Below are 13618 nucleotides of genomic sequence, written 5' to 3'. Positions count from 1 at the left end.
AGAAATCAAAGCCTTTGTTAATTCCACATTTTTAGGATGGGAAAACAAATACTCTCAGCTTTAATTTGACACCCAATTGAATATGCTCCTATAAACTCCATATGCTAGTGCTCATGGGTTCTTTTACATGTAAATTACCATGTGTATATTGTGTCTCACTCACCTCTCCACCCAGCTCTTGTAGTTGGGGATGTCTTTAGCGTAGAGCAGCTTGTTGGAGGGCGAGTCTTTGCCCAGGCGGTGCTCTGACGTGGAGCAGGAGTCCATGAAGGTCTGGGCCACCACAGACAGACAGGCGTCTGTGATGCTGCTCTTATGGATGTCAAACACAAACTGGGGGTTCTTGATCACGTTCACCCAGAACCGCAGTGGAAGACTGAGAGGTAGAAGGAGGTAAAGAGGGGGAGGGGGAGGGAGAGAGAGGGCAAAGAAATGGGTCAGTCAGAATCACTCTCAGAATCCACTGATAAAGTTTAGTCATGACTCTTTTGTATAACTAAGAGAAACACATTGATACACATTGATACACATCGCATCCTATATTATACATCCTATCATTTCTACTCTACATCATTCAGGTTCCTCACCAGTTGCTCTTCCATGTGTGGCGGACATCTTGGTCGTGGATGCCGTGTTTGTCCGCCTGCTCGTCCAGGAAGTCAAACATGTATTTGATGGCGAGGGGCAGGGCGCTACCCCGGTGGACGGTACTGAACAACGTCTCAAACAGGTCATCCACAAACTTCTGCAGTGTACCCTGGGTAAAAACAATGAACACTCTAGTTCAGACTTACATAAACTCACTCAACAACAACTGATTTCCTCAAAGAATAGGAGAGAACCAATGGAGACAAAAGTCTGTCAATAGCCACGGGATACATAACATACAACCGTCTCCCCAGCCACTTTGTAAAATGTATGTAAACATAACCACAGGAACTGAAAGTAACCTACTGTAGTAGGATTGAAATATGGAGAGACAATGCAGTGTGTTGGTATATAAACAAGTATGTAAGCTGGGGGTTACCTTGGTGGCCAGCAGCCTGGTCAGGTATATCTCAGAGACCATCTTGCTGCCTCGGTCTCCCTCCTTCTGGTCTCCATGCTCGTGGTTCTTGACCAGGTGCCACACCTTGACCCCACTCTCCAGGTCAGGGGTTATCATAGGGGCACGGGAACGCAGACTGTCTGGACTACCTGTGTACCGGAAGGATGAGTCTAGAGTGGGAAAGAGAGAGGGAGAGAGAGACATTAAACACTTGTAAATGAGCCACTGTGTTCCTAGTTCTGTGCTCTTTTCCCTTCAGTTTGGAAATAAACAGTAACACACACACACACACCTCTATAATTTGTCTGTGGGTCTGTGTCTGTCTGCCGGCCATCGTTGTTGATAGGTGTCTGTTGAGCCTCTGGAGTGCAAGAGCAGCTCCCTTTTACTAGACTAGATGGATCCTAATAAAATACCAAAGATGAAAGGAGCCATGCACCTCTTTAATATTTCATTAAGTCCAGAGAGGGGAGGGGCATCTCTCTCGACTTGTTTCTCTCTCTCTCTCCCCCATCTGTCTGTATCTCTCTTATCAAATCACTCTCTCCCCATCTCTGTCTCCCCATCTGTCTCTCTCTCCCCATTTCTCTTTCTCTGTCTCTCTCATATTACTCTCTCTCCCCCATCTCTCCCTCTCTGTCTCTCTCTCCCCATCTCTCTCTCTCTGTCTCTCTCTTATCATATCACTCTCTCTCCCCATCTCTCTCTACCCTATCTCTCGCTCCCTCTCTCTCCCCCATCGCTCTCTCCCCTATCTCGCTCTCTCTCTCATCATATCACTCATTCTCACTCATATTGAGACGTGGCTCTCCTCTTAAAATAAATCATTGTCTCTTTCCTGCTGTCCCCACACTGTAAGGGTCTCAGTCACAGTCCTAATCAATGCATCAAAAGATCTCTAATATGTAAAGCCCTCCAGCCATCCTCCCCTTTTCTGTCCTTTCTTCTCTCCCCTCTTCCAATCTCAGTTCCCTCATTCCTTTGACACTAAGGAATGGTGCTCTTCCTCCTCTCCTCCTCTCCAGTCTTCCTAATTAGCAGTTATTTCCTTCCCGGCAGTGTGTGTGTGTCTGTTTGAGTCTGTGAGCGGTCTCGTGGGACTCTAGATCAGTGTCAGATCTCTCTCACCTGGCTTCTAAGGACAGCGCAGGACAACAACGCCCCAGAGCACTACAGCGACTTTCGGCTCTAAGTGGTATGTTCTAAAGACCAGCAATTGTCTTTAGGTTGGCCCCTGGGGACCTTTGGGTCTGGCAGGATGTGTGTATATGTCTCTCTTTCTCTGTGTGTGACAGTGGGGTGAATTGAGGTCTCAAATCCCATCTTATGCCACTGTCAGGTGCCTACCCTCTCTCTCTTCCTTCCTCTCTTCTCCATGGGGGAAGATTACTCTTCAGGTCTGTGACCACAGCATCAGGCTTCAGGCTACCTGAGGTGGGTATGAGGGCCGCAGGTGTGTGTGTTTGTGAGGCGTCAGGGGGGAACGTGTAGCGGGTTATTGGGGGGCGGGGGATCGCTGGCACGGTAAATTGAGACGAGATGCTAAGTGCTGAACGTTAAATTGATATAAATCAATCAGCTGGATGTCAGGCACATCTCTGCCTGCTGTGCCAGGCTATGATTGATGGGGGTGGAGCCAGAGGAGGAGCGGCTGTTTTCTAAAGCAGTACAAAACACACACACAGACACATACACACACACTAAAAAACACCCCATTTCACTGTCTCATTGCTATTTCATGAGTTTGGTAAAATATTCAACAAGTTCTTTGTAGTAAAACAGATTGAAGCAACCCTTGTATGGAATACTGTTGAGGACAGAATACTGTTGAGAACGGAATACTGTTGAGAACGGAATACTGTTGAGAACGGTATACTGTTGAAAACGGAATACTGTTGAGGATGGTATACTGTTGAGAACGGAATACTGTTGAGGATGGAATACTGTTGAGGATGGTATACTGTTGAGAACGGAATACTGTTGAGAACGGAATACTGTTGAGAACGGAATACTGTTGAGAATGGAATACTGTTGAGGATGGAATACTGTTAAGAACGGAATACTGTTCAGGAGGGTATACTGTTGAGGATCGTATACTGTTGAGGAAGGAATACTGTTGAGGATGGAATACTGTTGAGGAAGGAATACTGTTGAGAATGGAATACTGTTCAGGGGGGTATACTGTTGAGGATGGAATACTGTTAGAAGCATGTGTTTCAGACATAAGGAAGTGGATGGCTGCAAACTTTCTACTTTTAAACTCGGACAAAACAGAGATGCTTGTTCTAGGTCCCAAGAAACAAAGAGATCTTCTGTTGAATCTGACAATTAATCTTAATGGTTGTACAGTCGTCTCAAATAAAACTGTGAAGAACCTCGGCGTTACTCTGGACCCTGATCTCTCTTTTGAAGAACATATCAAGACCATTTCAAGGACAGCTTTTTTCCATCTACGTAACATTGCAAAAATCAGAAACTTTCTGTCCAAAAATGATGCAGAAAAATTAATCCATGCTTTTGTCACTTCTAGGTTAGACTACTGCAATGCTCTACTTTCCGGCTACCCGGATAAAGCACTAAATAAACTTCAGTTAGTGCTAAATACGGCTGCTAGAATCCTGACTAGAACCAAAAAAATTGATCATATTACTCCAGTGCTAGCCTCTCTACACTGGCTTCCTGTCAAAGCAAGGGCTGATTTCAAGGTTTTACTGATAACCTACAAAGCATTACATGGGCTTGCTCCTACCCATCTCTCTGATTTGGTCCTGCCATACATACCTACACGTACGCTACGGTCACAAGACGCAGGCCTCCTAATTGTCCCTAGAATTTCTAAGCAAACAGCTGGAGGCAGGGCTTTCTCCTATAGAGCTCCATTTTTATGGAACGGTCTGCCTACCCATGTCAGAGACGCAAACTCGGTCTCAACCTTTAAGTCTTTACTGAAGACTCATCTCTTCAGTGGGTCATATGATTGAGTGTAGTCTGGCCCAGGAGCGGGAAGGTGAACGGAAAGGCTCTGGAGCAACGAACCGCCCTTGCTGTCTCTGCCTGGCCGGTTCCCCTCTTTCCACTGGGATTCTCTGCCTCTAACCCTATTACAGGGGCTGAGTCACTGGCTTACTGGGGCTCTCTCATGCTGTCCCTGGAAGGGGTGCGTCACCTGAGTGGGTTGATTCACTGATGTGGTCATCCTGTCTGGGTTGGCGCCCCCCCCCCTTGGGTTGTGCCGTGGTGGAGATCTTTGTGGGCTATACTCAGCCTTGTCTCAGGATGGTAAGTTGGTGTTGAAGATATCCCTCTAGTGGTGTGGGGGCTGTGCTTTGGCAAAGTGGGTGGGGTTATATCCTTCCTGTTTGGCCCTGTCCGGGGGTGTCCTCGGATGGGGCCACAGTGTCTCCTGACCACTCCTGTCTCAGCCTCCAGTATTTATGCTGCAGTAGTTTATGTGTCGGGGGGCTAGGGTCAATTTGTTATATCTGGAGTACTTCTCCTGTCCTATTCGGTGTCCTGTGTGAATCTAAGTGTGCATTCTCTAATTCTCCCCTTCTCTCTTTCTTTCTCTCTCTCGGAGGACCTGAGCCCTAGGACCATGCCCCAGGACTACCTGACATGATGACTCCTTGCTGTCCCCAGTCCACCTGGCCGTGCTGCTGCTCCAGTTTCAACTGTTCTGCCTTATCATTATTCGACCATGCTGGTCATTTATGAACATTTGAACATCTTGGCCATGTTCTGTTATAATCTCCACCCGGCACAGACAGAAGAGGACTGGCCACCCCACATAGCCTGGTTCCTCTCTAGGTTTCTTCCTAGGTTTTGGCCTTTCTAGGGAGTTTTTCCTAGCCACCGTGCTTCTACACCTGCATTGCTTGCTGTTTTTGGTGTTTTAGGCTGGGTTTCTGTACAGCACTTTGAGATATAAGCTGATGTACGAAGGGCTATATAAATAAATTTGATTTGATTTTGATTTGTTAAGAACGGAATACTGTTGAGAACGGAATACTGTTGAGGAAGGAATACTGTTGAGGATGGAATACTGTTGAGGATGGAATACTGTTGAGGATGGAATACTGTTGAGGATGGAATACTGTTGAGAATGGAATACTATTCAGGAGGGTATACTGTTGAGGATGGAATACTGTTGAGGATGGTATACTGTTGAGGACGGTATACTGTTGAGGAAGGAATACTGTTGAGGATGGAATACTGTTGAGAATGGAATACTGTTGAGAATGGAATACTGTTCAGGAGGGTATACTGTTGAGGATGGAATACTGTTGAGGATGGTATACTGTTGAGGATGGAATACTGTTGAGGATGGAATACTGTTGAGGATGGTATACTGTTGAGGATGGAATACTGTTGAGGATGGAATACTGTTGAGGATGGTATACTGTTGAGGATGGAATACTGTTGAGGATGGTATACTGTTGAGGATGGTATACTGTTGAGAATGGTATACTGTTGAGAATGGTATACTGCTGAGGATGGTATACTGTTGAGGAAGGTATACTGTTGAGAACGGAATACTGTTGAGGATGGTATACTGTTGAGGATGGCATACTGTTGAGGATGGTATACTGTTGAGAATGGAATACTGTTGAGAATGGAATACTGTTGAGAATGGAATACTGTTAAGGATGGTATACTGTTGAGAATTGAATACTGTTGAGAACGGAATACTGTTGAGGATGGAATACTGTTGAGGATGGAATACTGTTGAGGATGGTATACTGTTGAGGATGGCATACTGTTGCGGATGGCATACTGTTGAGGATGGTATACTGTTGAGAATGGAATACTGTTCAGAATGGTATACTGTTCAGGATGGTATACTGTTCAGGATGGTATACTGTTGAGAATGGAATACTGTTAATGATGGTATACTGTTGAGAATTGAATACTGTTGAGAACGGAATACTGTTGAGGATGGAATACTGTTGAGGATGGAATACTGTTGAGGATGGTATACTGTTGAGGATGGCATACTGTTGCGGATGGCATACTGTTGAGGATGGTATACTGTTGAGAATGGAATACTGTTGAGAATGGTATACTGTTGAGAATGGTATACTGTTCAGGATGGTATACTGTTCAGGATGGTATACTGTTGAGAATGGAATACTGTTAATGATGGTATACTGTTGAGAATTGAATACTGTTGAGAACGGAATACTGTTGAGGATGGAATACTGTTGAGGATGGAATACTGTTGAGGATGGAATACTGTTGAGGATGGAATACTGTTGAGGATGGTATACTGTTGAGGATGGAATACTGTTGAGGATGGAATACTGTTGAGGATGGAATACTGTTGAGACTGTTGAGGATGGAATACTGTTGAGGATGGAATACTGTTGAGGATGGAATACTGTTGAGAATGGTATACTGTTAAGGATGGTATACTGTTAAGGATGGTATACTGTTGAGAATGGAATACTGTTGAGGATGGAATACTGTTGAGGATGGAATACTGTTGAGGATGGAATACTGTTGAGGATGGTATACTGTTGAGGATGGCATACTGTTGCGGATGGCATACTGTTGAGGATGGTATACTGTTGAGAATGGAATACTGTTGAGAATGGTATACTGTTCAGGATGGTATACTGTTCAGGATGGTATACTGTTGAGAATGGAATACTGTTAATGATGGTATACTGTTGAGAATTGAATACTGTTGAGAACGGAATACTGTTGAGGATGGAATACTGTTGAGGATGGAATACTGTTGAGGATGGAATACTGTTGCGGATGGCATACTGTTGAGGATGGTATACTGTTGAGAATGGAATACTGTTGAGAATGGAATACTGTTGAGAATGGTATACTGTTCAGGATGGTATACTGTTCAGGATGGTATACTGTTGAGAATGGAATACTGTTAATGATGGTATACTGTTGAGAATTGAATACTGTTGAGAACGGAATACTGTTGAGGATGGAATACTGTTGAGGATGGAATACTGTTGAGGATGGAATACTGTTGAGGATGGAATACTGTTGAGGATGGTATACTGTTGAGGATGGAATACTGTTGAGGATGGAATACTGTTGAGGATGGAATACTGTTGAGGATGGAATACTGTTGAGGATGGTATACTGTTGAGAATGGAATACTGTTGAGAATGGAATACTGTTCAGAATGGTATACTGTTCAGGATGGTATACTGTTCAGGATGGTATACTGTTGAGAATGGAATACTGTTAATGATGGTATACTGTTGAGAATGGAATACTGTTGAGAACGGAATACTGTTGAGGATGGAATACTGTTGAGGATGGTATACTGTTGAGGATGGAATACTGTTGAGGATGGAATACTGTTGAGGATGGTATACTGTTGAGGATGGTATACTGTTGAGGATGGAATACTGTTGAGGATGGAATACTGTTGAGGATGGAATACTGTTGAGGATGGTATACTGTTGAGGATGGCATACTGTTGCGGATGGCATACTGTTGAGGATGGTATACTGTTGAGAATGGAATACTGTTGAGAATGGTATACTGTTCAGGATGGTATACTGTTCAGGATGGTATACTGTTGAGAATGGAATACTGTTAATGATGGTATACTGTTGAGAATTGAATACTGTTGAGAACGGAATACTGTTGAGGATGGAATACTGTTGAGGATGGAATACTGTTGAGGATGGAATACTGTTGCGGATGGCATACTGTTGAGGATGGTATACTGTTGAGAATGGAATACTGTTGAGAATGGAATACTGTTGAGAATGGTATACTGTTCAGGATGGTATACTGTTCAGGATGGTATACTGTTGAGAATGGAATACTGTTAATGATGGTATACTGTTGAGAATTGAATACTGTTGAGAACGGAATACTGTTGAGGATGGAATACTGTTGAGGATGGAATACTGTTGAGAACGGAATACTGTTGAGGATGGAATACTGTTGAGGATGGAATACTGTTGAGGATGGAATACTGTTGAGGATGGTATACTGTTGAGGATGGTATACTGTTGAGGATGGCATACTGTTGAGGATGGCATACTGTTGAGGATGGTATACTGTTGAGAATGGTATACTGTTAAGGATGGTATACTGTTAAGGATGGTATACTGTTGAGAATGGAATACTGTTGAGGATGGTATACTGTTGAGGATGGCATACTGTTGCGGATGGCATACTGTTGAGGATGGTATACTGTTGAGAATGGTATACTGTTCAGAATGGTATACTGTTCAGGATGGTATACTGTTCAGGATGGTATACTGTTGAGAATGGAATAATGTTAATGATGGTATACTGTTGAGAATTGAATACTGTTGAGAACGGAATACTGTTGAGGATGGAATACTGTTGAGGATGGAATACTGTTGAGGATGGAATACTGTTGAGGATGGTATACTGTTGCGGATGGCATACTGTTGCGGATGGCATACTGTTGCGGATGGCATACTGTTGCGGATGGTATACTGTTGAGAATGGAATACTGTTGAGAATGGAATACTGTTGAGAATGGTATACTGTTCAGGATGGTATACTGTTCAGGATGGTATACTGTTGAGAATGGAATACTGTTAATGATGGTATACTGTTGAGAATTGAATACTGTTGAGAACGGAATACTGTTGAGGATGGAATACTGTTGAGGATGGAATACTGTTGAGGATGGAATACTGTTGAGGATGGAATACTGTTGAGGATGGTATACTGTTGAGGATGGAATACTGTTGAGGATGGAATACTGTTGAGGATGGAATACTGTTGAGGATGGAATACTGTTGAGGATGGTATACTGTTGAGAATGGAATACTGTTGAGAATGGAATACTGTTCAGAATGGTATACTGTTCAGGATGGTATACTGTTCAGGATGGTATACTGTTGAGAATGGAATACTGTTAATGATGGTATACTGTTGAGAATGGAATACTGTTGAGAACGGAATACTGTTGAGGATGGAATACTGTTGAGGATGGTATACTGTTGAGGATGGAATACTGTTGAGGATGGAATACTGTTGAGGATGGTATACTGTTGAGGATGGTATACTGTTGAGGATGGTATACTGTTGAGGATGGAATACTGTTGAGGATGGTATACTGTTGAGAATGGAATACTGTTGAGGATGGTATACTGTTGAGGATGGAATACTGTTGAGGATGGAATACTGTTGAGGATGGTATACTGTTGAGGATGGTATACTGTTGAGGATGGCATACTGTTGAGGATGGCATACTGTTGAGGATGGTATACTGTTGAGAATGGTATACTGTTAAGGATGGTATACTGTTAAGGATGGTATACTGTTGAGAATGGAATACTGTTGAGGATGGAATACTGTTGAGGATGGAATACTGTTGAGGATGGTATACTGTTGAGGATGGCATACTGTTGCGGATGGCATACTGTTGAGGATGGTATACTGTTGAGAATGGTATACTGTTCAGAATGGTATACTGTTCAGGATGGTATACTGTTCAGGATGGTATACTGTTGAGAATGGAATACTGTTAATGATGGTATACTGTTGAGAATTGAATACTGTTGAGAACGGAATACTGTTGAGGATGGAATACTGTTGAGGATGGAATACTGTTGAGGATGGAATACTGTTGAGGATGGTATACTGTTGCGGATGGCATACTGTTGCGGATGGCATACTGTTGCGGATGGTATACTGTTGAGAATGGAATACTGTTGAGAATGGAATACTGTTGAGAATGGTATACTGTTCAGGATGGTATACTGTTCAGGATGGTATACTGTTGAGAATGGAATACTGTTAATGATGGTATACTGTTGAGAATTGAATACTGTTGAGAACGGAATACTGTTGAGGATGGAATACTGTTGAGGATGGAATACTGTTGAGGATGGAATACTGTTGAGGATGGTATACTGTTGAGGATGGAATACTGTTGAGGATGGAATACTGTTGAGGATGGAATACTGTTGAGGATGGTATACTGTTGAGGATGGAATACTGTTGAGGATGGTATACTGATGAGGATGGAATACTGTTGAGGATGGTATACTGTTGAGAATGGAATACTCTTGAGAATGGAATACTCTTGAGAATGGAATACTCTTGAGAATGGAATACTGTTGAGGACGGTATACTGTTGAGGACGGTATACTGTTGAGGACGGTATACTGTTGAGAATGGAATACTGTTGAGAATGGTATACTGTTGAGGATGGTATACTGTTGAGGATGGTATACTGTTGAGGATGGTATACTGTTGAGAATGGAATACTGTTGAGAATGGAATACTGTTGAGGACGGTATACTGTTGAGGACGGTATACTGTTGAGGATGGTATACTGTTGAGGATGGTATACTGTTGAGGATGGTATACTGTTGAGGATGGTATACTGTTGAGGATGGTATACTGTTGAGAATGGAATACTGTTCAGAATGGTATACTGTTCAGGATGGTATACTGTTGAGAATGGAATACTGTTAAGGATGGTATACTGTTGAGAATTGAATACTGTTGAGAACGGAATACTGTTGAGGATGGAATAATGTTGAGAATGGAATACTGTTGGGGATCGAATACTGTTCAGGGAGGAATACTGTTGAGGATCGAATACTGTTGAGAATGGTATACTGTTGAGGACGGTAAACTGTTGAGGACGGTATAATGTTCAGGACGGAATACTGAATAATACTGTTGTGGACGGTATACTGTTGTGGACGGAATACTGTTGAGAATGGAATACTGTTGAGGACGGTATACTGTTGAGAATGGTATACTGTTGAGGATGGTATACTGTCGAGAATGGTATACTGTTGAGGATGGTATACTGTTGAGGATGGAATACTGTTGAGGATGGAATACTGTTGAGGATGGAATACTGTATAATACTGTTCAAATCAAATCAAATCGAATTTTATTTGTCACATACACATGGTTAGCAGATGTTAATGCGAGTGTAGCGAAATGCTTGTGCTTCTAGTTCCGACAATGCAGTAATAACCAACAAGTAATGTAACTAACAATTCCAAAACTACTGTCTTATACACAGTGTAAGGGGATAAAGAATATGTACATAAGGATATATGAATGAGTGATGGTACAGAGCAGCATAGGCATGATACAGTAGATGGTATCGAGTACAGTATATACATATGAGATGAGTATGTAAACAAAGTGGCATAGTTAAAGTGGCTAGTGATACATGTATTACATAAGGATGCAGTCGATGATATAGGGTACAGTATATACGTATGCTTATGAGATTAATAATGTAGGGTAAGTAACATTATATAAGGTAGCATTGTTTAAAGTGGCTAGTGATATATTTACATAATTTCCCATCAATTCCCATTATCAAAGTGGCTGGAGTTGAGTCAGTGTCAGTGTCAGTGTGCTGGCAGCAGCCACTCAATGTTAGTGGTGGCTGTTTAACAGTCTGATGGCCTTGAGATAGAAGCTGTTTTTCAGTCTCTCGGTCCCAGCTTTGATGCACCTGTACTGACCTCGCCTTCTGGATGATAGCGGGGTGAACAGGCAGTGGCTCGGGTGGTTGATGTCCTTGATGATCTTTATGGCCTTCCTGTAACATCGGGTGGTGTAGGTGTCCTGGAGGGCAGGTAGTTTGCCCCCGGTGATGCGTTGTGCAGACCTCACTACCCTCTGGAGAGCCTTACGGTTGAGGGCGGAGCAGTTGCCGTACCAGGCGGTGATGCTCTCGATTGTGCATCTGTAGAAGTTTGTGAGTGCTTTTGGTGACAAGCCGAATTTCTTCAGCCTCCTGAGGTTGAAGAGGCGCTGCTGCGCCTTCTTCACAATGCTGTCTTCGTGAGTGGACCAGTTCAGTTTGCCTGTGATGTGTATGCCGAGGAACTTAAAACTTGCTACCCTCTCCACTACTGTTCCATCGATGTGGATAGGGGGGTGTTCCCTCTGCTGTTTCCTGAAGTCCACAATCATCTCCTTAGTTTTGTTGACGTTGAGTGTGAGGTTATTTTCCTGACACCACACTCCGAGGGCCCTCACCTCCTCCCTGTAGGCCGTCTCGTCGTTGTTGGTAATCAAGCCTACCACTGTTGTGTCGTCCGCAAACTTGATGATTGAGTTGGAGGCGTGCGTGGCCACGCAGTCGTGGGTGAACAGGGAGTACAGGAGAGGGCTCAGAACGCACCCTTGTGGGGCCCCAGTGTTGAGGATCAGCGGGGAGGAGATGTTGTTGCCTACCCTCACAACCTGGGGGCGGCCCGTCAGGAAGTCCAGTACCCAGTTGCACAGGGCGGGGTCGAGACCCAGGGTCTCGAGCTTGATGACGAGTTTGGAGGGTACTATGGTGTTAAATGCTGAGCTGTAGTCGATGAACAGCATTCTCACATAGGTATTCCTCTTGTCCAGATGGGTTAGGGCAGTATGCAATGTGGTTGAGATTGCATCGTCTGTGGACCTATTTGGGCGGTAAGCAAATTGGAGTGGGTCTAGGGTGTCAAGTAGGGTGGAGGTGATATGGTCCTTGACTAGTCTCTCAAAGCACTTCATGATGACGGAAGTGAGTGCTACGGGGCGGTAGTCGTTTAGCTCAGTTACCTTAGCTTTCTTGGGAACAGGAACAATGGTGGCCCTCTTGAAGCATGTGGGAACAGCAGACTGGTATAGGGATTGATTGAATATGTCCGTAAACACACCGGCCAGCTGGTCTGCGCATGCTCTGAGGGCGCGGCTGGGGATGCCGTCTGGGCCTGCAGCCTTGCGAGGGTTAACACGTTTAAATGTCTTACTCACCTCGGCTGCAGTGAAGGAGAGACCGCATGTTTTCGTTGCAGGCCGTGTCAGTGGCACTGTATTGTCCTCAAAGCGGGCAAAAAAGTTATTTAGTCTGCCTGGGCGAAGACATCCTGGTCCGTGACTGGGCTGGATTTCTTCTTGTAGTCCGTGATTGACTGTAGACCCTGCCACATGCCTCTTGTGTCTGAGCCGTTGAATTGAGATTCTACTTTGTCTCTGTACTGACGCTTAGCTTGTTTGATAGCCTTGCGGAGGGAATAGCTGCACTGTTTGTATTCGGTCATGCTACCAGACACCTTGCCCTGATTAAAAGCAGTGGTTCGCGCTTTCAATTCCACGCGAATGCTGCCATCAATCCACGGTTTCTGGTTAGGGAATGTTTTAATCGTTGCTATGGGAACGACATCTTCAACGCACGTTCTAATGAACTCGCACACCGAATCAGCGTATTCGTCAATATTGTTATCTGACGCAATACGAAGTCCACGTGATGGAAGCAGTCTTGGAGTGTGGAGTCAGCTTGGTCGGACCAGCGTTGGACAGACCTCAGCGTGGGAGCCTCTTGTTTTAGTTTCTGTCTGTAGGTAGGGATCAACAAAATGGAGTCGTGGTCAGCTTTTCCGAAAGGGGGGCGGGGCAGGGCCTTATATGCGTCGCGGAAGATAGAGTAACAATGATCCAAGGTTTTTCCACCCCTGGTTGCGCAATCGATATGCTGATAAAATTTAGGGAGTCTTGTTTTCAGATTAGCCTTGTTAAAATCCCCAGCTACAATGAATGTAGCCTCCGGATAAATGGTTTCCAGTTTGCAAAGAGTTAAATAAAGTTTGT

General features: G+C 44.0%; 1 protein-coding gene across 1 annotated transcript in view; it reads right to left on the bottom strand.

The window, feature by feature from the left end:
- LOC115125041 (plexin-A2-like) overlaps positions 1 to 13618 on the bottom strand; it is a 522986-nt gene that overhangs the window by 13105 nt on the left and 496263 nt on the right. Inside the window, exons 28-30 of the mRNA XM_065020830.1 lie at positions 1028 to 1218; positions 588 to 757; positions 164 to 376 (exon numbers count right to left, since the gene is read on the bottom strand). Of these exons, the coding sequence (XP_064876902.1) occupies positions 164 to 376; positions 588 to 757; positions 1028 to 1218 (574 nt within the window). The remainder of the gene's footprint in view (positions 1 to 163; positions 377 to 587; positions 758 to 1027; positions 1219 to 13618) is intronic.

This window comes from Oncorhynchus nerka, linkage group LG7 (genome assembly GCF_034236695.1).
Source record: "Oncorhynchus nerka isolate Pitt River linkage group LG7, Oner_Uvic_2.0, whole genome shotgun sequence".
NCBI classification, from domain to species: Eukaryota; Metazoa; Chordata; class Actinopteri; order Salmoniformes; family Salmonidae; genus Oncorhynchus; species Oncorhynchus nerka.
Note: the sequence above shows the minus strand (reverse complement) of the source record. Positions and strands in the feature narration are given on the sequence as shown.